The 21,346-nt window shown below is 44.7% G+C and overlaps 1 protein-coding gene and 1 pseudogene across 1 annotated transcript; one reads left to right on the forward strand and one right to left on the reverse strand.

The window, feature by feature from the left end:
• The first annotated feature begins 6,990 nt into the window (after nucleotides 1-6,990).
• Nucleotides 6,991-9,777, forward strand: LOC125705827 (deoxyuridine 5'-triphosphate nucleotidohydrolase, mitochondrial-like). The gene is made up of 7 exons (XM_048972118.1): nucleotides 6,991-7,032; nucleotides 8,215-8,377; nucleotides 8,495-8,601; nucleotides 8,684-8,728; nucleotides 8,815-8,874; nucleotides 9,526-9,596; nucleotides 9,693-9,777. Exons 1-7 carry the CDS (start codon nucleotides 7,029-7,031, stop codon nucleotides 9,747-9,749), a joined length of 507 nt encoding a protein of 168 aa, XP_048828075.1. The 5' UTR covers nucleotides 6,991-7,028; the 3' UTR covers nucleotides 9,750-9,777.
• A 1,933-nt stretch (nucleotides 9,778-11,710) lies between these two features.
• Nucleotides 11,711-18,620, reverse strand: LOC125705825 (fibrillin-1-like; annotated as a pseudogene).
• Between the last annotated feature and the right edge of the window lie 2,726 nt (nucleotides 18,621-21,346).

Here is a 21,346-nt window from a genome sequence, read left to right on the forward strand (position 1 = left end):
TATATCAAGACAAATATCTGGCTGCTTTATAACTTCAACCTGTTTCTTAAAGAATGCCCATTGGATAGATAAAATGTTCTACAAAATGATTTAAATTCTTAAGAAATGTGCAAAGGTCCCTTGTGAAAAGGAGAGCAAGATATGTCTGTCAGCACTGAAACTGGCACAACTGTGGAGAAACACAATGGAGAAAACGCACCCAGTCCTACAGTGAAACACAATGGGGTCGGGGGGGGGGGGAGACCTCACACAAGTATAAGGAACGTGATGCACCAGCCGTTTTTTAAAGAGCTGTTGTGTGTGTGTATTAGGTTTATATTACATTGTGGGGACCAGATGTGGGGGACCCATTCTTTTATTTTAAGTCTGCAATTATTGTTTTATTAAACAATAATAATATCTGATTTTAATTATGCAATTCTTCAGTAGTACAAGAGTCCTTCCAAAGCAGAGAGACCCTGGTGGTAACCTTAAGGTTTTTATATCTTTTATTTCCTTATAATTTGTGCATAGTGTCACGGGAGACGGCAGCGATCGCGGGCAGAGCGGCGATCGTGCGAGGCGAACGGGCAGAAAGCAGGCGGACAGGCGGAAGTAGGGGTAAACCGGGGTTTATTCCACAAACCGGGAGCAGGAGACATGAAACGCCGACTAACATCAATGACGGACGAAGGACTAAGGTAAGACACGGACTGAAATACACTGGACTGATTGAAAAGAAGCAGACACAGCTGGGTACAATCGGGAAAGAACACGTGGGTAATCCGGGGGCGTGGCACACAGGAGGAGCGGACGAGCCGGGCATGACACATAGCAAGCTCTGTTTAGGTTATGTCAGGCTCCTTTGCACAACAGGCACTATTTATTAATGACAAAGGCTGTGGTACCAACAGACAATGCCAGCATGCCTCAGCTGGGGACAAGAATTACCAAATGACTCAGCAGCTAACCAAGTATAAGTGTTTATAACCAGCTGACAAATTGGCTGTAACATTTATTATCACTGCCGGGCAGCATGAGGGCTTTGGTGTGAAATCAAAATAATTTTCTATCTTTTATTTCGTTAGAAAAACTGTGCAGCAGACCATCTGCAGATGTGGTCCATGAAAATGACACGCTGTCAGAAAGCTTTTAGGAAATATCACAGCCCGTTCAGCACCATGTCTAATACTTTCACAAATAACTTAAAGTGTCCTGGTACACCAGGAGGAGGATACTGCAGTACCTCAGTGTCTCCCGTGAGGGCGCTGGTTCATCTGCTAAATACACCAGTAAAGAGATAATTCAATTTCCACAGACAACCTGTTTTAATTAAAAGGAAGATTAAACACAGAATTAAATTTATATTATCTAAAGGGCTCAGACACGCTTGGCTGCCTGCCAACGCTAATTGCTAGACGACAAGACATGAGTGTGTCTTTTGGCAAGGAGTGGAATTCCTTAGACATTTCAGGGCGTCATCCTGTAAACAGCCAATGTTAACGGGGGCAGGAGGGACCTCGTCCAGCCACTCTGTTGCTGTTGCAGCGCACTTGAGAGAGACACAGGCTCAGGCTGAGCACTGAGATGCACTCAAGCCTTCTGCGGAGGGGACGGGCGGCCTGAGACTCTCTAAGCCCCCGACATGAGCAGATCTGCGACGACAATGCGAAACCTGCTCCCGCCTACCTCTCAGCATCCTCCCACCAACATGCACCCTTTTAAAATGGCAGAAGCTTAGCCTTTGACAGCTAGGGTGACTCGGGGGGGGGGGGGGGGATGATACTCTTCTGCTGCTGATACATAAGCTCAGGGGAGGGGTTGGGTGAGGGGTTTCTCTGCTCTGTTGCCACCAGAGGGACACAAGGAGTGCCAGCAACAGGTCAGAGATGAGGAGAGCGGGATGAGCCAAGCTGCTGCAGCGCCCGCAGCCAGCCCCTGTCTCGCCGCCTGGGCTCGCTCACGCCGGCACGGGCAGCTTACTCAGACTCTTCCTCATTGCTGTGCTGAGATCTCTGCCGGGAAGATAAACACGTCCTCTTCGCTCTAATCATGTGGTTTCCGTCCATAGGTGGGGTCGCCAACCTTTCCCTCACACCCGCATCACAATTCTGCCTCTGAAAATGATCTATCCAGAGCCGTGAGGAAAGCAACAGGTCAGAGTCGCTTGTTTTATTCTTTGTGCCGAAGCCGATCGTTGCCGTTTCGCCTGGCAGCCGTGCGTGACTGTGATGTGTAGTAAAGTGACTCCAAGTTGTGTGTGTATGTGTGTGTTGAGCTTAAGGCTTACTGCAAGCCTGTGCAGTTGTTGTTCTTGGACTTGAGGTGCTGGGTGTATCGTACCAATTCAGCCATGTCCAGAACACACCTACATTTTTGTTTTACAAATGCGCGTTTCAGCGACTGGAGAAGAACATGCTTTCTTCCATAAACCATAAATGTGTCCAGTGACATGCAGATAAAAGGCCATCTGCAGCTGACATGTATTTACTGGGAGGAAAAAATGGCAGCATTTTTGCTGCTGCTGTTCTTATTGGTAATAGATGGAAGCAGCCTATCTACCCAGGAAAGGGTTGTGGGGGACGGAAGGCATGTCTACATTCATATTTCTTGATACCAATGAATCTGGAGTATTAAGCGAATTATTCCATGCCTGGGTTAAAGTGGGTGTGAACTGCATTTCTGTTTTTTTTATTTTTTCAGACTGATGATTATCAGCACCCCCAGGACAAACCTTGTGTAATATTCACTTTAACCACTCCCTAGCCCCAATGAGTGGCAGCGACATCATGGGATACTCTCTGACTCTGGAACAGAAGACAGCCTTTGCGTTTGTGGGCATGCTGCTGGTGTTCTTGGGGCTACTCATAGTCAGGTGCTTCCGAATCCTTCTGGATCCCTACAGCAGTATGCCCTCCTCTACATGGGCAGACGGCGTGGAGGGCTTGGAGAAGGGCACCTTTGAGTACGCTCTAGCCTAAATCACCCAAGGCCAGCAATGGACAGAGGGCATGTCTCTTCCAATGAGTCTGAAGCGACAGGAGACTAAGACTGCCCCGTGTGCCGTAAGCTTGCCGCTGTGTCGCTGCCCCTTTCTGGTCGATGACTGTGTTTGTTCTTGTAAAATTTACCAGGGTTGTTTGGCTGTAAATCACAGAAGGCTATGGTGTACTGAGGGAGATGTCCAAGCCTAAGGGAAAGTGGGAAATTTATTAACAAACATGAAAAAAGAGATATAAACTGTGACACCTGAGAACTGGATTAAGTTTACCCAGTACACAAAAGATGTTTTCTCAAGCAAACAGGCAGCATACTCAAGTACACCGTGTACATCTCTTCATTCTGGGTTTCTCGTAAAAGAGCTAATCTCTACTCCTGTTTGAGTATAATAATCACATGTCCTACATAAGGATGAAACCTTTAGCATAACGATTTCAGGTCACTTGATTGGTGTATTAACCCCACGGAGTAATTACCGGCTTTTATCTTTTTCCAGCAGTGATATTGGCGACAGCTGCACACAGTCACCATGTTGCAGCTGGTAACTTAGCACTGGTAACAGCTCAAAATGTTGATCCACTGTGTTTAAGGTGTTTGTGACCATGTGAGAAATTTAAGAAATTCTTTGCTGTATAGCTGTGGCAAAATGACAGCATTTCATCCTGTTGCCCATTACCTGTTGCCCATTGGATGTAACGGAAACGTCGCTAGTTTGCCGCGGATTCCTGGATACATCCCGAATAATCATGGTAGGACGTTGTCTTCCAGCCCTCCAGTACAGCCCAAAGTTCTCCCTGTAGATGGTGTGAGTGGCCAAGTAAAGCGTCAGGAACCCAGTACGATGGGTCCAGGAAAATGCTGAGTCTGTCAATTAGTGGGCTTGTCCAGTTTCTTTCCAGGGATAAAACAATGGGTGCTCTTTGGAAGAAAGCTTACCCAGTTCAGCCCATGCCAAGTTCTCCTCATGCTGTGGATTTGCCTTACTGTAACCTAGAATGGGTTTATGTGCCTTCATTTTGAACTGTTTCAATGTTCTCCCACCAGGTGGCACCTGCTGTAGATATTATGTTCGTCTCCACGCCAACACTAGCTCTAGGGAAGGTGATAGCTCCCAGCGGTGGCCGTCTCTATGCCCTGTGAAATAAACCATCCTCTTGGTTTAGTGTCTTCTCTTTTACTGTGTTTTGGCTATTAAGGGTCCCTGTCTCACATGAACATCCAGAAATGCAGAAAGGTAAATGAAACATGACGTTCTCTGCTCGAAAGCAGCAAGAATCGACCTAAACCAGCAACATTGCTAGAATTTTAAGCAATCGGCTTTCTGCGCCTGTTGCTGTCACAGAGCAGCTCCAGGGAGCTCCTAGTGGTGAGACACTGCATTTCACTACCCGCACCAGTGTGCATGCAGTGTGGCTGTGTGGCTGGTGGACAGACACGCTGATCACAAAGTTAGTGTTAGTTCCTGAACTTCTATCATTTTATCATTTTTATCACATTGTGAAATGCTATATAAGAACAATACAATAATCAATTGTTAAATGCATCTTTGCTGCAAGTGCTACTAAAATGAGACACTTAATGAATTGCTCAAACAGGCCTTTCTATAAAAAGCTTTACACTGTCAAGCTGACTGATTAAGGAAATTTATTATGCTAGCATTGGAAGTCATTAAAATGTCCAAAACATATACAGCCACCCAAAAATCAATGAATACCAATGCACACAAGGGTCCTGTTCCAATCTACAATTTGGCACCTTACCCCCAAAAGCGTTCTAGGCCTAGAACCATGCTTTGCTGGTGAGAACCATTCCAGAATCAATAGCTGACACTGCCAAACGCCAGCAAGACGAGCCAATATAAAACCAAATGCAGCTGAAGTCAGGGCAATGAGATCAGAAGCAGGAATGCAGCAGTGCGACTCGCATCAGCCTTTTTATGCAGAAATACACTCTGCTAAAATGAATTCACTTCGAAAGACGCACTATGTCAGGCTCGGTTGAGTTCAAGTCTATAAATGCCGCCAGGGCGTCTGGACCAAGTTGCGTCTATGTCTATACTAATGAAGACCTTTTTGTCTTTACCTGCTCACAGTAAAAATACACCCTCCCCCCCCATGAGAATGACGGGCTGTGTGTATCAGACACTGGCGTCAAGAGTGCATCCAGCTCCGTTCTGTAATATTACCTGACAGGCATCTGCATAAAAGTATGCATCTGTTCCGGTTTAACTGGTACCCGGAAGCACCATTTGTATTTATAAAACGATGCTATACCTGTCATTTGCGTGACTACTGAAATTCCTTTTGCACACCCTGTCATACTCTCCTTTGACATATATAGTCAAGAATGCACCCCGGCAGCATTTTTCAGGGGATTAAAGGTCTCACAGTATGCTGACTATTCTACCAATCGGGGATTTGAACTGGGCTCCTTCTGTTTACAGATAGAGATGTTTGACCTGCTGATCTACACACAGCCCACCCCCAAAGTGAACAGAAATAAAAACAGTGCTTACAAAATTACTGCTATCAAATACTCCGTCTGGACAAGGAATATATGCAGCAACAGAAAAAAAGCAGATGTACATGTTTAAGGGGATGCGTGACGTAAGCTCTCATGTAAGCTGCATATTGTAGGCCATTTCATTGCAGATTTTTGCATGTTCAGATTCTTATAAGGGGACGAAATGTTTCTGTGTGGTGAGCAGTCTCATGCTATTTTGGTTTATGGCAAATAACAGAGTTTTGCCGTAGATGTCGGACCCAAAGGAGAAAGCTGTCCAGTTTCATCATTTCATGTCTCTCTCACTCCTGGCAGATATTAAATCAGAGATTTTGCCCTCGGTTCTTAGACTAAAAAAGCATCCAAAATAAAACAAACACACAATCAGATTTTTAGAGACAAAATGTTGCAAAACTGACCAGACAGTGTCCTGTCTGCCCTAACATAATCGAATAAATTGTTCTGTAGAAAAAATGTCCCTCCTATAATCTAATAAGAGAGTTGCTTTAATATCAGGGTCTTTTGGAGGCAGCACAGAACCCCTCACATGCTCGTCTATCTCTTTGTACATCACATTGGGCTCTAGGCTTCATTCAGTGGGTCATTTGTTACACTTGCTGCCGCTGCTGCATGGCTGAGAGACTAGCAGCCACCCTGAATGGGAAGAACAGAATCGAAAGCTATATATAGCAAATGTGTTCAATCCCAGCTAATGCTTCCCTGCTTTTCTCTTCCATTACTAAACTCCTTATACGCTGGCTTATTCGTACTTCACAATAAAAATGTTCTTAAGTCATTTATTTTTGCTCACCACATTCCCATGCCTCCCTCCATCTATATATCCAGCTCCTGGAAGCTACCAAGGCTCCCTTGTGAGATTGAGCATTTGGGGGTGGGGGGCATTTGTGAAGGACACAATAAGCAAACATCACTCTTAATGTGTGGTGCCCCTGTCCTGAAATAACAGAAGACACACTGCAGTCAACTTCCAAAGCTGCTGCCATTTATTGGCTGGCTACACTTGGTCCTGATTGTTTTGGGCAGTTGAAGACTGTGCTTACTCATTCTCTTCATTTGCAAAATGAATTCCCTGAAAACTTACCAATAGAATAAAACTGATATACTCCTGCTTAAAACACATAAAATTATTCTCTGCACAGGCTGCCCTTAATTACCAACAGCATAACCTACAGGTGTGTCGGGAAAGATAGAAGCAAATAAATGTTTTAATGCAGACAGAAATATACACATAGGTGGTATCCAGGGTCAATATGTGCATAAATCTCCCTAAATTTCTTATTAGTTTGTACTTGTATATTAAATATTTGATGCTAAAATCGGTACAAAACTCAGCAAGATGAGGGAGTAAGACAATTGGAAACGGGAGAATATTGAATTTACCGTCCCGGATTCAAAATGTGTCGTAGTTGACATTCTGAAAGTGTTTTATATGGCAGCGCAGTATCAGGTTGTAGTGCCGATTCGTGTAGCGGAGGCGTTCCTGCGGTCCGCAGCTGCTGGAAGGTGCGCGTTGCAAACCTCTGCAGATGGGTACGTCCGCTAAGTGCGTAGGAAAGAGAAATAACGCGGGACAATCAATAGATTAATGAATGCCATGTCTCTGGGGCGCAAAAGACAATGTTCAACGCATTTTTATATTTAAATGTAGGTATAAGGCTCTAGCGGACTTGACGTGTTTGTTTGAATCTGAATATTTTAAACTCCATTATGCTACAGTGAGAGTCTGAACGGAAGATATGGTTGATTTAAAGGGCGATGCTAATGGTCTTGCTTAAATATACGGTATACATTACATGTACATTGTACATATCTGCTCGACGTCCTCCCTAGGAAGATGATCGACGAAGATAAACAAATTACGTTTTAATATTATTCCCATATATATTCATAGCTAGAATTAAGAAATAATGAATTATATTGCTCCCTGGCTGTCCGAGATGAGGGCAGGCGACATCTAACTGTAAAAAAGCTGTGAGGCATCTAAATAAACCACATTTCTGTTTGCTAAGCATACTAGCCTCCTCGGCACCTGAAACACTGTCTGTGTCCGACTGCACGTCGCTTTTGTCACCATCAGGACGATAAATATAACAAATAAAGCTGCACTTCGGAAATGATAGGAGCCAGATCATCCTTGCACTGTTATTGTGTATGGATACTTTTATAGAAAATGTGTTTTAATGATGTAATATCTGATTATAGTTGAATAATTTCAAGATGGCGCCGCGGATGGACACTGACTTTGTTTTTGTACTGTTTTGTTTTAGTGAATTGTATTGTATTGTATTGTACCGGAGACACACCAAACGCCGGAAACAAATACCTTGCGCGTTCAACATACGCGCTGCGCCAATAAACCTGATTCTGATTCCAAAGTGCGACTTCCGAGTCTCGCGAGAAGCTGCTTATTTACGATGGATAAACTAGTATTATAAAACCCTGCAGCGATTACTGGATATTTGTAAATATATTACATTTCGGGGTATAATTTTTTGAAGGAAAAAAAAGAAAAACTGATGATGGTGATTATTTCCCCCCATAACCGTTTTGTAATAAGAGAAGCGTGGACTTGGCGCATCGGTGCCGGTAGTTTGTTTCATTTTACGCGGGTACAGAGAGGGCAAACAGCAGGGGCTGCAGGGTTTCAGCAGCGAACTTTGCATTTTAATAATAATTTTGTGTGGTTTTTGTTATTGTTTAAATAAATCTTAGCAAATATGCCCTGCTCTGAAGTTACAACGCTGGAAAATGAATCGACTTCCCCGGCGAAACGCAGCAGGACGGAGGATGCAGCCGGAGGGAGATTCGTGCTGAAATTCGCCCGGTTGTCCGAAAACGCCACAATCCCGACGAGAGGCTCCACCAGAGCTGCCGGTTGCTTTTGAGTATAAGGTTAGACATACACTTTTTGACAATGGTAGTGATTAAACAGCTTGCTGCATGACTGCGCTGTCAGAGCCCGTCGGTACGTAGAATAACGCGTGTGGATATTGACTTGTCTGAATAGCGCCTATGAATATGCCCTGGCGCCGATGGACAAAGCGTTGGTGAAGACGGACATCCAGATCGCCGTCCCCCCGGGCTGTTACGGTCGGGTCGGTGAGTGCGAGCGAGGGGGCGGGCTGCCGCTATCGATATATTCCCGGCTGATTCCTTACCGCTTTGTGATTTATCTGTGTAGCTCCGCGCTCTGGTTTGGCGGCGAAAAACTTCATAGATGTCGGAGGTAAGTTCTTTTAAGATGCATTTTTAGCGATTTTGAAAGTAAGCTTTTAATACCTGTAAGTCTCATCCGTGCATTTCCGCCCCAAGCCGGCGTGGTGGACGACAGGGGCATCGTGCTCTTCAATTTCGGGAAGGAGACCTTTCAAGGTAACAGCTCGATCGAACTTGCTACCCATCTGCTTCCAGGTTTAGTATGTTATGTGTTCAGAGATGCTCTTCTGCATACCTTGGTTGTAAGTTTATTGATCCCACACTGGGGGAATTTACTTGTTGCAGCAGCTTAAAGATAGACAGGAATAGAGGACAAACCAAACGATACTACCAATAGACTAAGAAAATGAAGTAAAAATATGAAATTTTTGGACTGATTGTTGCATAGAAGTGGTTGTTTTACTGCTGCCTTTCAATCAGCTTAAACCAGTCTGGCCATTCTTCTCCGACCTCTGCCGTCAGTAAGGCATTCTTGCCCAGAGAACCGTTCACTGGATCTTTTTTTTTTTTTGTCCATTGTCTGTAGTCCCTCGAGATGGTCATGCCTGAAATACCCAGTAGATGAGCAGATTCTGAAATACTCAAACCAACCTGTCCAGCACCAATAACCATGCCACAATCATGCATGACGTTAAATCGCCTTTCTTTCCCATTGTGGTGCTTGATGTGAACATTAACTGAAGCTTCGAACCTGTACAGTGTATTGTGCTGCTGACGCATGATCAGGTATTTGCGTCAATGTACAGTTGAATAGGTGTACCTAATAAAGTGGCCAGTGAGTGTATATCCCGTTTAATGTCATTGCAGTGAAGAAAGGCGACCGTGTAGCACAGCTGATCTGTGAGAGAATCTGCTACCCGGAGCTAGAGGAACATGAGGTAGCAGCGATGCTCAGATCTCGACTTTCAGTTCCTGTAGTAGTGCAGCAGATTTGACTTCGATGTTGATGACGATTCCTCCACTCTTTCCTGCAGAGCCTGGACGAAACTGCGAGGGGGGCCGGTGGCTTTGGATCGACGGGTAGAAACTGAAAGTGTGTTTTTTTTTTTTTTTTTTTTTACCTGCACATACTTGAATTGTTTTAAATGTGTATTGTGGTTTTATGGATTGTTGTGAGTTGCGCCACATTTTGAAGGTCTTACTTGGTGCTGTTTTCATTGAGAATTGCAATAAAGTTTCAGGGAAACGCAGAGTGTAACCTTGGGAGATCATTATATGAAACTCTATAAGGAAACTCTACATTATAAGGTAAACCCTGCTCAAGGATTTTAAAATTGATCATGCATCTCCTGGTCAGTTAAGGTCATGGCAGCATGGAGGACAAGGATGATAGTCGCCACAACTGCAGAATAGCACTGACCTTAAGTTCAGATTGGGTATAAAATGAATATTACGTCCCATTTCATTTGTTCCATCGTCATGTAGATGGTCTGTGTGACGAAGAGCCTGGAAGAGGGATATGGTGGTAGAACATAGTAGGTGTGGTCTGGTGGGAGAAGATCATGGAACATTGACTGACGCCTCTAAATTCAGGGAAGGCAAGCAGACCACGTTCAAAAGATTGATACATTTAAGTTTTAAATACAACTTAAAGCTAGAGTTAATAGGAAAGTCAGTTTATAACAAAGAGGCTCCTGGGGAAAAACCTTTTGAATTTTTTTTTTTTCCCCATCGACAGCTAAGAGTCAATGGGGGGGGATTCCAAGTGTCCAATTACAGGCTTGTAAATTTGCCCTGAATATAACAAGGTATTCGTACTTCACAATAAAAATGTTCTTAATACCAAATGCTAATCTGGAAGACATGACGCACGCTGATTAGTAGCACTGTTCCAAGTCCAGTTTTGTTATATCGGTGTAGTGTATAAAAATGCGGGTATGTGTAACTAGCCGCGACCCAGTAGGATAAGTGGCTTGGAAAATGGATGGATGTGTAACTAAACTTTTTAAAACGGTTGCCATTAAACAGATTAGTCATATCAGGCACAGAAAGGAGAGAGAGGCCATCCAACTACATGAATCTTGACCTCAGAGGAGGAAAATGTTGTACCTGTCTTGCTGGGATTCCTCCTTTCTTATTCTCTTACCAGTTACAGGCCAGTACCCAAGAATCAATAATAAACTCAGAGCAGTTTCTGCAGGGGGGGTAACGTTTGATGCAGTCTGCAGAAATGTCAACTTACCTGCAAATGAAGGTACAGAAATCAGTTCTGCATTATCTATTGTCCATGCTTAAGATTAGTGTTGCACCAATAAGGGAAATTTCTGGTCGGTAACAATAGCAGATTATTTCGAAAACTGACACCGACATTAATTGTGTGGGAGGTTCTGCTTAAATAAGTTTAAATGGACACTACACCCAAATAAATACAAAAATTTATTTAGCATACAAAACGGTATATATTTTTGGTATTTTCTGGCATACAACAGAAAAGATAGTCTGTTGTATCTTTGTATCCTAGAGCACTATATTTTACAACTGTATGCATCATATATTTATAAGAGAAGGGCTGATCAGCTGTGATAAATGTTGTAATATATTTTGATTTTGCATCAAATCATCGCGTTGAATCATCGCCTGATACTGATGGCTGGCTGATGCAATTGGTGCATCTCTATTTAAGATAATTGAACCTGGTATCCCACCCATCCAGGTCATCTCCTGCCGTGAGCCACCAAGCTCCCCACAACCCTGTAACACAAGTCTTTGGAAGATGGATAGCTATTGATTTAGTGTAAGGCAAACAAATTTGTTGCCAAATACAAAAAAAAAAAAACACAAAAGACATTTTACTTTGAGTGTTAAAATTTATCCACCAATTTTCCACCACTGGTCAGTGTTACAGATCAGCAACATTTCTAAACTGAAAAACTCAGTCCACCCTAAACCAGTTACACTTCCTTTCATTATTATTATTTTTAATGAACTATTTTATGATATTGGTTGATGTTAATGACGTGGACAGAACAGTAAAAAACAGTGAGGGCACAAATGAAAACCAAGAAATGTTTTATTGTAAGTTTATGGAAACTGAACCATCACTGAAACAAGATAGAGAGAATATGTGTCTGTGTGTGGGTTTGCATGGATCACATTTGAGGACCTAATTGTCCCCAAAGTGCGGTAAAACCTGAAATTTCCCTACTTTTGTGGACATCTTTTGAGATCCCCATTTGGATAACCTCGGTTTAATAAAAATCTGAATGTAATCAAAAAAGTAAAAATGCCAAAAGTCTTGGGTGTCGTTAAGGGTGTTGTGATTGGGATTAGGGTTTTTCCCATAGAAATGAATGGACGGTCCCCATTTAGATAGGAAGACCAACTTTGTGTGTGTGTGTGTGTGTGTGTGTGAGAGAGAGAGAAATTGACACAAGTGGGAAAATGGATTCCTTGATATGTCCCTTCCAGTAGACGCACTGATTAGACTTGTTATGTATAGATTCACAAGAGTCCTCAGAATGGAGTACAGAGTTACACAGAAAGAGTTGGTAATAAAAGCACCATTAGAAAACCCTTCAGTGGGGGGCTTTACCTAGTTTTAAAAGGCTTCTTTGATTAAAAAAGTGTCACGGTTACAGTATAAACACACTCAATTTACATATAGTATGGATATAACAGAACGAAAAGAGCCAACTTTGGTTGCAAAGTAAATCTTCAGACAGTAGAAAATTGTGTTGTTTTTTTTGGCTATCGCATTTGTTAAATATTACAGTGCATTCATAAATCTATGATGTCATGTTACTAGCACCAGTAATGCAGATCTAATTCAGAGGTAAAGATGGAAAAGCAAAGTTACAGAAACATCGAATCTCTCGATCCTGAACTAATAAGTCGCTAAACCTCTGCTAAGCAGCACAGGGTCTCGGCGTCAGTGCCTTCCTGCCTGCGATGTGCCTCATCATACAAACCCTTATGCAGGAAAACTACTAGTGAGGCCTGAGACAGCGGTTTCTTCAAGGGACGGCTCTATTTAACGAGCTTTTCCGGCTCTTAGGCCTCAGTTTGCCCTCGGCTCTGTAAACACGGAGTGGTGCTTTCGAGTGAACGCAAGACGCCCCATAAAAGGTTGTATCCATGATATGTGGAACTGTCTTTGAGAACAAAGTGATGCAGCCCCTTCCTGTCTTGGGTCTACGAGCAATGTTTGCGGTTACCTTGTGCTGTTAGTGAAGGACTATCTGTACCCTCATCTTCAGAGCATCGCCCAGCTGTCCAGTGAGGTAGTCTCTGTCATGCTTGTCTTCCAGCAGGACCAGCTCCTCTCCGTTGTACAGTGGCACGCTGGTGACGTGCAAATAATACGCTCCAGGAAGCAGCCTCTTCTTGGTTACGTGAAGGTAGCTAATGCCGTCCTTTTGGTTGATCCTGAAGAAGCCGTCCTCGTTGCCAAAGCTGATGGCGTAACGGACGTGGTCGGTGAGGGTGGACAGCGCAGGGATGAACTCCAGGAGGCGGTCTCTGCTGTTCAGCTCAGTCAGGTTGAAGTGGAACAGCATAGTGCTGAGTGTGTCCACGCTGGCCAGGCTGGCTGCCTCTTCACGCTGTCAAATCACACACATTTTTATTTCCCTCCAGCGTTTTATTACCAATATTACCGTTAGAAATTTCAGAATTCAGGGCTAAATAAAAGTAAATGTCAGAAAGGTTTCTTTCCTTAATGCTGTGTGGGCTGTGTGTCCTCGCAGTACTGAACCTCAGAGGGTCCCGTAAGCGGGGGGTAAATATTGATTGATGAGCAGATGGTGACTTGTTGGGCCCGGATTTTTACACCCGAGCTCCATCCTGGTAGACACACACTCACCCCTGCCCCGCTCGGTAGTAGCCTGGGGGGCACGCACACAGGTAGCCCCCATCTGTGTTGGAACAGCCGTAATTGCAGGGGTTGTGGGAGCTGGAGCACTCGTTGATGTCCTGGCATCCGCCGTTGGCCTGCTGGTAGTTGAAGCCGGTGGGGCAGAGGCAGCGGAAGCTGCCCAGCGTGTTGTGGCAGGCCGCCTCTCCGCACACCTGGCTATTCTGACACTCGTTCTCATCTGGCCAAGACAGGAGAATGAGCAGCAGGGGGCAGAAAATGCCAGGCAGCCTGACACACGGGAAGAGCCTGACATGCAGCCCTGGGGGGGGGGGCTAGACTTTTCATCATTAAAAAAATCTTTTATTATGGTATGCAGCACCATGCATAAAGGTGTGACTCAACTTAGTTACTATTATGCCTGCGTTAAAGAAAAAGGTAAGCGGGAAAAATAAAAGGCCGGAGGCTGTCTTTCCAAGTCCTGGTGCCAAAATGCAGACGCCTGAAGCAGGGGAGGTGAGGAGGAGCAGCAGCAGGGCAATGAAGAGCATCATACAAGGACTCTGGTGCTTCTGCTGGACAGCTAACATCAGCAACATGCCATCAAGTTAGAGATGAAAAGACACATAGCATGTGTGCATATATCCAAACTGAAGAGGGCAGTTATAGGGTCTCTGTGGAGGTATTTGTGCCAGTTCTCATTTGGCAGTTCTCCCCATTGTACCTCCCACCAGGAGGGGGCGCGCACCTATGCACTGGTTCCACTGGTAGTGCTGGAGGTAGCCCTGGGGACAGCTGCAGCGGTAGCCTCCCACCAGGTTCTGGCAGCCATGTTGGCACCGGTGCTCCCCCTCACACTCGTTCTGGTCTGTCATGGGGGGGCAGAAGCAGGCGGCAGCATTAGCCGCGTGGCTGTTGTGACTTTAAATACCATAAAATCTTCATAAATAACTATGAAATATTATAAGTAAACCAGGTTCTTAACATTAGCTTTTGATTAAAAAAAAAGCTTCTTGCTTAACCCTTTCAAAGGGTCAGTAAAATGGCACCTTCAGCTAAGGGAGTTAAGGACAACACAATAACACCTGTTTAACAGTTAAAGGAGTTTTACATGTAGGACGTACCAACAATTTTCAAGGTTAGCTTTTGTCGTCTTTCCAGTTTTTGGGCTGATTGCATAATCTCCGTGTCATGGAGAACTCGCATGGCGTTAAGCTCAGATGTAGTTTTCTGTTTAATTCCAAACCAGCACCTCATACCCTCTTCTTTTGTTTACCTGCCTAACGAAGTTCTGCTTTTATAAGGTTGTAGGTCCAGTGATTACGACTCAAAATTTATGTCGACGTTTAAGTGGGTCGTTTGTACAGATCGCTGTATAAACAGCGGATATCATGAATGAATGAATGAATGTATGAATGAATGAATGAGTGAGTGCGTGACCCTCGTATCACGCGGGACTTAAACGGCACCCCACACACGGACAGGCGAGCTAGAGCATGCCACCCATTAGGGCCTCACCTTCGCACTTCTGCCCGTTCGGGTCGAGAGAGAAACTTAACCGGGCTGTTCTGACACACGCCGTTGGAGCCACACAGGCCTGGGTCCGTGGCACACTCATTGTTGTCTGCAAGGGCATGGTTGGGGGTGGGGTTAGCACACATATACACACACGCACACACACACGTCAGGTAAACATATCCATATTTATGGGGACATTCATTTCTATGGGAAAAATGCTAACGCTAACTATTAACCCCTACGCAGCCCTAACCATAACCGTTAGTAACCAAACAAAATACAAGACTTTTGGGCATATTTAACTTTTTGATCACAGCAAGTTTTTTTTATAAAATTGAAAAAATGTCTCCACAAGCTCAAAATAAATCTTTATATTATGGGGACCAAATATACACACATGCTCTAGATTTGAGATCCTAATTTTCCCGCAATTCCACCACAAAAAAAGCTCCGCCCATCCGGAAAATCCAGAGCCACGAGTGACTCGGGCTGCTCGGTAATAATTACAGTGTTTCCCAGTTTAAACTGAGGAAACTGAAGCTGAGCTCGTGTACTGGGCAGGTCACCACAGAACACGACAAGTCCCCAGTCAAGTGACCGCGTTGTTAAATCCTGCCGACTGTTACACATCAGCGAGAAGCTCACCGATGCAGGCGGTGTGGTGCTGCGTGAAGCCGGGGGGGCACTTGCAGGTGAAGCCCCCGATGGTGTTGACACACAGGAACTGGCAGTTGTGCTGCTTGGTGGAACATTCATCCAGGTCTGGGGGGTGGGGTAGACAGGAGAGTCACTGGAGCAGCCCCAAGGCTGAGGCTTCCCACAAGGCCCGGTGTTACCCCGCCCACACACATGAAAAATAAAAACTGGAGAGAAACTAGAGAGTTGGGGGAGGAGTAAGGCAGTCAGAGGCCTATTGTCCACACCTGACAGAAACCCCCATGGGCCATCCAGCCTGGCGAGTGCTGCCCAAAATACCCACAGGCAGGAAGCAGCAGCGTTATCAACAGGAAGCTCTGGGATGCATGTGCATGAGTGATACTGCCACACGTACACTCCCAGTACCCAGAATGCCCGGCCCCTGAGTGTACACCAGCCGGTCCAAAGCACACACCGCCCCAACTGGGGGATAAGTGACCTGTATGAACTTCAGCTAAGGCAGGAGAAGCTGTCCTGAGGAAAGGCGAAGTTTCCAGCCATGCACTTCTAACCATTTGTGTGTAAATGTTCATGTCCGAAAGCTAACGTACTCAAACCGAACTCCCAGGAGAGTGCGTGCAGCAGTGCGTTTCCCAAAAGCATAGTTGCTAACCATGTTAGCTTCAGCTTTTTTGATTGTGGTCACAGCTTTTTATAAAATTGAAAAAATGTCTCCACAAGCTCAAAATTAATCTTCATTTTACAGGGACGAAATACACACAGACACACGGACACATACACATGCTACTGTATGTTAGCAACTATGTTAGCAACTTACATAGTTGGAACCAGGCAACCGAATAGGTCGAACTATGAAAGTTGTAAACAGGAGCTTTTTGGGAAAGGTACCCCAGGCTGGCTCCCGCCGGGCCCCCCCAGGGCCCCCCCAGCCCTACCTCTGCAGCTCCTGCTGTCCTCCTGCAGGAGGTACCCCCTGGGACAGGAGCACAGGTAACCGCCATCAGTGTTCTTACACAGGAAGTTGCAGGGCTTCGGTGCCTGAGAGCACTCATCCACATCTGCAAGAGTGACAGAGGAGCCGGCATCAGGCCATCTCCAGCAGGACGCCGGAGCATGACAGAACCCGCACGAGTCCCGGCACACTCCAAAATGGATCGGGAGCTATGTGCTAGCTGTTTCACCAGGTCGCGACCCGCTGTCACGAAGGAAGGGTAACTAGGCGTAACAGCTTACCCACGCAGTTGGTGCCAGTGAGGTCGGTGGTGTATCCCGGTTTGCACACACAGCTGTAGGAGCCCAGGGAGTTTATGCACTGTCCGATGACGCGGCACTCGTCGATATCTGGGGAAGGCAGGGAGCAGTCAGTGAGAAGGGGCCCTCGTTTGTGTCGCCACCTTTTCCATCGGTGGTGTAGCCGGGCCCCTGCGGGCACATGCGCTTGTACTGGGTGGTGCCAGGCAGGGGGCACAGGTCACAGTTGGGGCCCCAGCCCCGCCCCCCAGTGCAGCAGCACTCCGACTTGGTGACTTGGGCACGGTTGGTGGAGGTCATCTGGCAGAGCGTCTGCAGAGCTTCTGTGAAACAGAAGCCTTCCCTGTTGTCTGGGGGAGGGGGGGGGCAGAAAACATGGCAGTTAATGAACAACATGCTACCCATAATGCTGTTTGTGTCACATGCCCCACCCCCGATTTCCCGAGACAATGGACGTGTACATCCAAGAAATAGGGGGCATTTCCACATCAGCATTTCCTGTTTCAGAGATGGAGAAGAATACATACAAACCGAGAAACAGAAATGGGAACAGCTGAGAAGCTCTCTACTGTGGTAACCTGTCATGCAGAAGGTTTCCATGACAACATTGCCAGCTAAGAGCCTGATAAATCTGGCTGCAGTCAGGCCCTTAACTGCTGGAGGGCTGTGCAATGTATATCAACCTGACCTACATGGGTGGAAGTATGGGCGATTCTCCATGCCTGGAAAATGGCTAAAGACCCCAGATTTGGGATCCAAGTGCAGAGAGCATGTTGCAGGCCTAACCTCGACCAAACACTTAAAAACACAGACTCAGTTAGTGATAGACAGAAACACATGCAGTCTAAGGGCTTATCATTGGACAGCAGGGGGCGCCAGTGCAGAGTGGCACTCACCAATGCATTCTGTGTGACTGGGGTTGGGGACGAAGCCCTGGTCGCACTTGCAGCGGTAGCTGCCCACGGAGTTCTCACAGCGCCCATTCACGCAGATGCCTGGTCTGGCCGAGCACTCGTTCATATCTGGCAGAAAAGTGAAACCAAGCAAAAAGAACACAGGCTACCATCACTGGATCTTGGGCCAGACATTGTGGCGTGATGAAGGCTGGCAATGCCCCTCACTCTGGGGGAGCCTGGTGTCAGGGCACGCTTCACACGTGGAGGAGTGCCTCGCTCGTCACCCAGCTACGGGGAGGGGCTGAGAAGTATTTCAGGTCTCATCAAACCATTACTTTGAGAGAGTATCAGCAATAAGATGCTATTAAGACACCTCTCAATGAAATTGTTTGATTTCCTTCTTTAATGTCTCCCAGGTCAACCACTCCACTCATTTTCATACTAATCCAGGAAAGTTGCAATTAACTTCAAAATAATATGTTTCTCCAAAACATGCACATGAATATGATGACATGAAGTAATGTCTCAGAGGCTGTCCATGAGTCCATCAGATCTGGAACGTTCTGACTATGAATCCTGGACTAGTTGAGTCTTAAGACTGAGGCTCAGAACAAGATGGCGGCCTGTCCTACCCATGCATCCTTCTCCATCGGGCTGTCTGGTGTAGCCTTCTGGGCAGATGCACATGTAGGTCCCAATGAGGTTTTTGCAGGCCATTCCTTTGCTCTCACAGTCGTGAATGCCGTCCTCACACTCGTTTTGGTCTGGGGGAGAGAGGAGGGTTTCCGTCCAGTCACATACAAGATTCACAGCATGTGGAAACCAGCATATCATAAGCGAGAAGAGACAGGGAGGTGGCCTAAGTCAGCCGCCCAGGATGGCTAAAAATCTAGCGGACAGTCTGTTCGGAAGGCATGAAAGATTTAGCACCAGATTTACGTGACCAAAAGTATGTGGACACCGGCATTTCCAACATCTCATTCCATAGCCAAGGTGTTAATATTAAGCCGGTCAGCCCATTGACACCATAACAGCCTCTGCTCCTCTGGGAAGGCTTTCCATTAGATGTTGGAACATTGTTGGTGGGATCTGCAGCCACAGGTTGGATATTAATGTTGGGTAATCAGGTCAAATGAGGTCAAACTTGTTCCTCTTGGGCTATACCAACCTGAAAGTTGTTCCTACTTTTTGGATGGCACTATTGCTGAAACCTGAAAACTAGCCCAAACATTTTAGGGTTTTTTATCAAAAGCTCTGCTTAAATAAATATGTTTTTGGGTTCATTTTAAAGGACAGACCCTGTACTTTAATTAGAGATATAACTTTCTAGTGTTATCAGTTCTATATGGTCAGGACAGGCCTGAAAGTTGTTCCTACTTTTTGGATGGCAGTATTGCTGAAACCTGAAAACTAGCCCAAACATTTTAGGGTTTTTCATCAAAACCTCTGCTTAAATAAATACATTTTTGGGTTCATTTTAAAGGTCAGACCCTGTCCTTTAATTAGAGATATAACTTTCTAGTGTTATCAGTTCTATATGGTCAGGACAGGCCTGAAAGTTGTCCCTACTTTCTTGGATGGCAGTATTGCTGAAACCTGAAAACTAGCCCAAACATTTTAGGGTTTTTCATCAAAACCTCTGCTTAAATAAATACATTTTGGGGTTCATTTTAAAGGGCAGACCCTGTACTTTAATTAGAGATATAACTTTCTAGTGTTATCAGTTCTGTATGGTCAGGACAGGCCTGAAAGTTGTTCCTACTTTTTGGATGGCAGTTTTGCTGAAACCTGAAAACTAGCCCAAACATTTTAGGGTTTTTCATCAAAACCTCTGCTTAAATAAATACATTTTTGGGTTCATTTTAAAGGTCAGACCCTGACTTTTAATTAGAGGTATGATTCTCTAGTGTGACCAATTCTATGGGATGAGGACAGGCCTGAAAGTTGTCCCTACTTTCTTGGATGGCAGTATTGCTGAAACCTGAAAACTATCCCAAACATTTTAGGGTTTTTCATCAAAACCTCTGCTTAAATAAAGATGTTTTTGGGTTCATTTTAAAGGTCAGACCCTGACTTTTAATTAGAAGTATGATTCTCTAGTGTGACCAATTCTATGGGGTGAGGACAGGCCTGAAAGTTGTCCCTACTTTTTGGATTGCACTATTGCTGAAACCTGAAAACTATCCCAAACATTTTAGGGTTTTTCATCAAAACCTCTGCTTAAATAAAGATGTTTTTGGGTTCATTTTAAAGGTCAGACCCTGACTTTTAATTAGAAGTATGATTCTCTAGTGTGACCAATTCTATGGGGTGAGGACAGGCCTGAAAGTTGTCCCTACTTTTTGGATTGCACTATTGCTGAAAATTAGCCCACACATTTTAGGGTTTTTTATCAAAAGCTCTGCTTAAATAAATATGTTTTTGGGTTCATTTTAAAGGGCAGACCCTGTACTTTAATTAGAGATATAACTTTCTAGTGTTCTCAGTTCTGTATGGTCAGGACAGGCCTGAAAGTTGTTCCTACTTTTTGGATGGCAGTTTTGCTGAAACCTGAAAACTAGCCCAAACATTTTAGGGTTTTTCATCAAAACCTCTGCTTAAATAAATACATTTTTGGGTTCATTTTAAAGGTCAGACCCTGACTTTTAATTAGAGGTATGATTCTCTAGTGTGACCAATTCTATGGGATGAGGACAGGCCTGAAAGTTGTTCCTACTTTTTGGATGGCAGTATTGCTGAAACCTGAAAACTAGCCCAAACATTTTAGGGTTTTTCATCAAAACCTCTGCTTAAATAAATACATTTTGGGGTTCATTTTAAAGGGCAGACCCTGTACTTTAATTAGAGATATAACTTTCTAGTGTTATCAGTTCTGTAGGGTCAGGACAGGCCTGAAAGTTGTTCCTACTTTTTGGATGGCAGTATTGCTGAAACCTGAAAACTAGCCCAAACATTTTAGGGTTTTTCATCAAAACCTCTGCTTAAATAAATACATTTTTGGGTTCATTTTAAAGGTCAGACCCTGTCCTTTAATTAGAGATATAACTTTCTAGTGTTATCAGTTCTATATGGTCAGGACAGGCCTGAAAGTTGTCCCTACTTTCTTGGATGGCAGTATTGCTGAAACCTGAAAACTAGCCCAAACATTTTAGGGTTTTTCATCAAAACCTCTGCTTAAATAAATACATTTTGGGGTTCATTTTAAAGGGCAGACCCTGTACTTTAATTAGAGATATAACTTTCTAGTGTTATCAGTTCTGTATGGTCAGGACAGGCCTGAAAGTTGTTCCTACTTTTTGGATGGCAGTTTTGCTGAAACCTGAAAACTAGCCCAAACATTTTAGGGTTTTTCATCAAAACCTCTGCTTAAATAAATACATTTTTGGGTTCATTTTAAAGGTCAGACCCTGACTTTTAATTAGAGGTATGATTCTCTAGTGTGACCAATTCTATGGGATGAGGACAGGCCTGAAAGTTGTCCCTACTTTCTTGGATGGCAGTATTGCTGAAACCT

Source organism: Brienomyrus brachyistius, chromosome 13 (genome assembly GCF_023856365.1).
Source record: "Brienomyrus brachyistius isolate T26 chromosome 13, BBRACH_0.4, whole genome shotgun sequence".
Lineage (NCBI taxonomy): Eukaryota > Metazoa > Chordata > Actinopteri > Osteoglossiformes > Mormyridae > Brienomyrus > Brienomyrus brachyistius.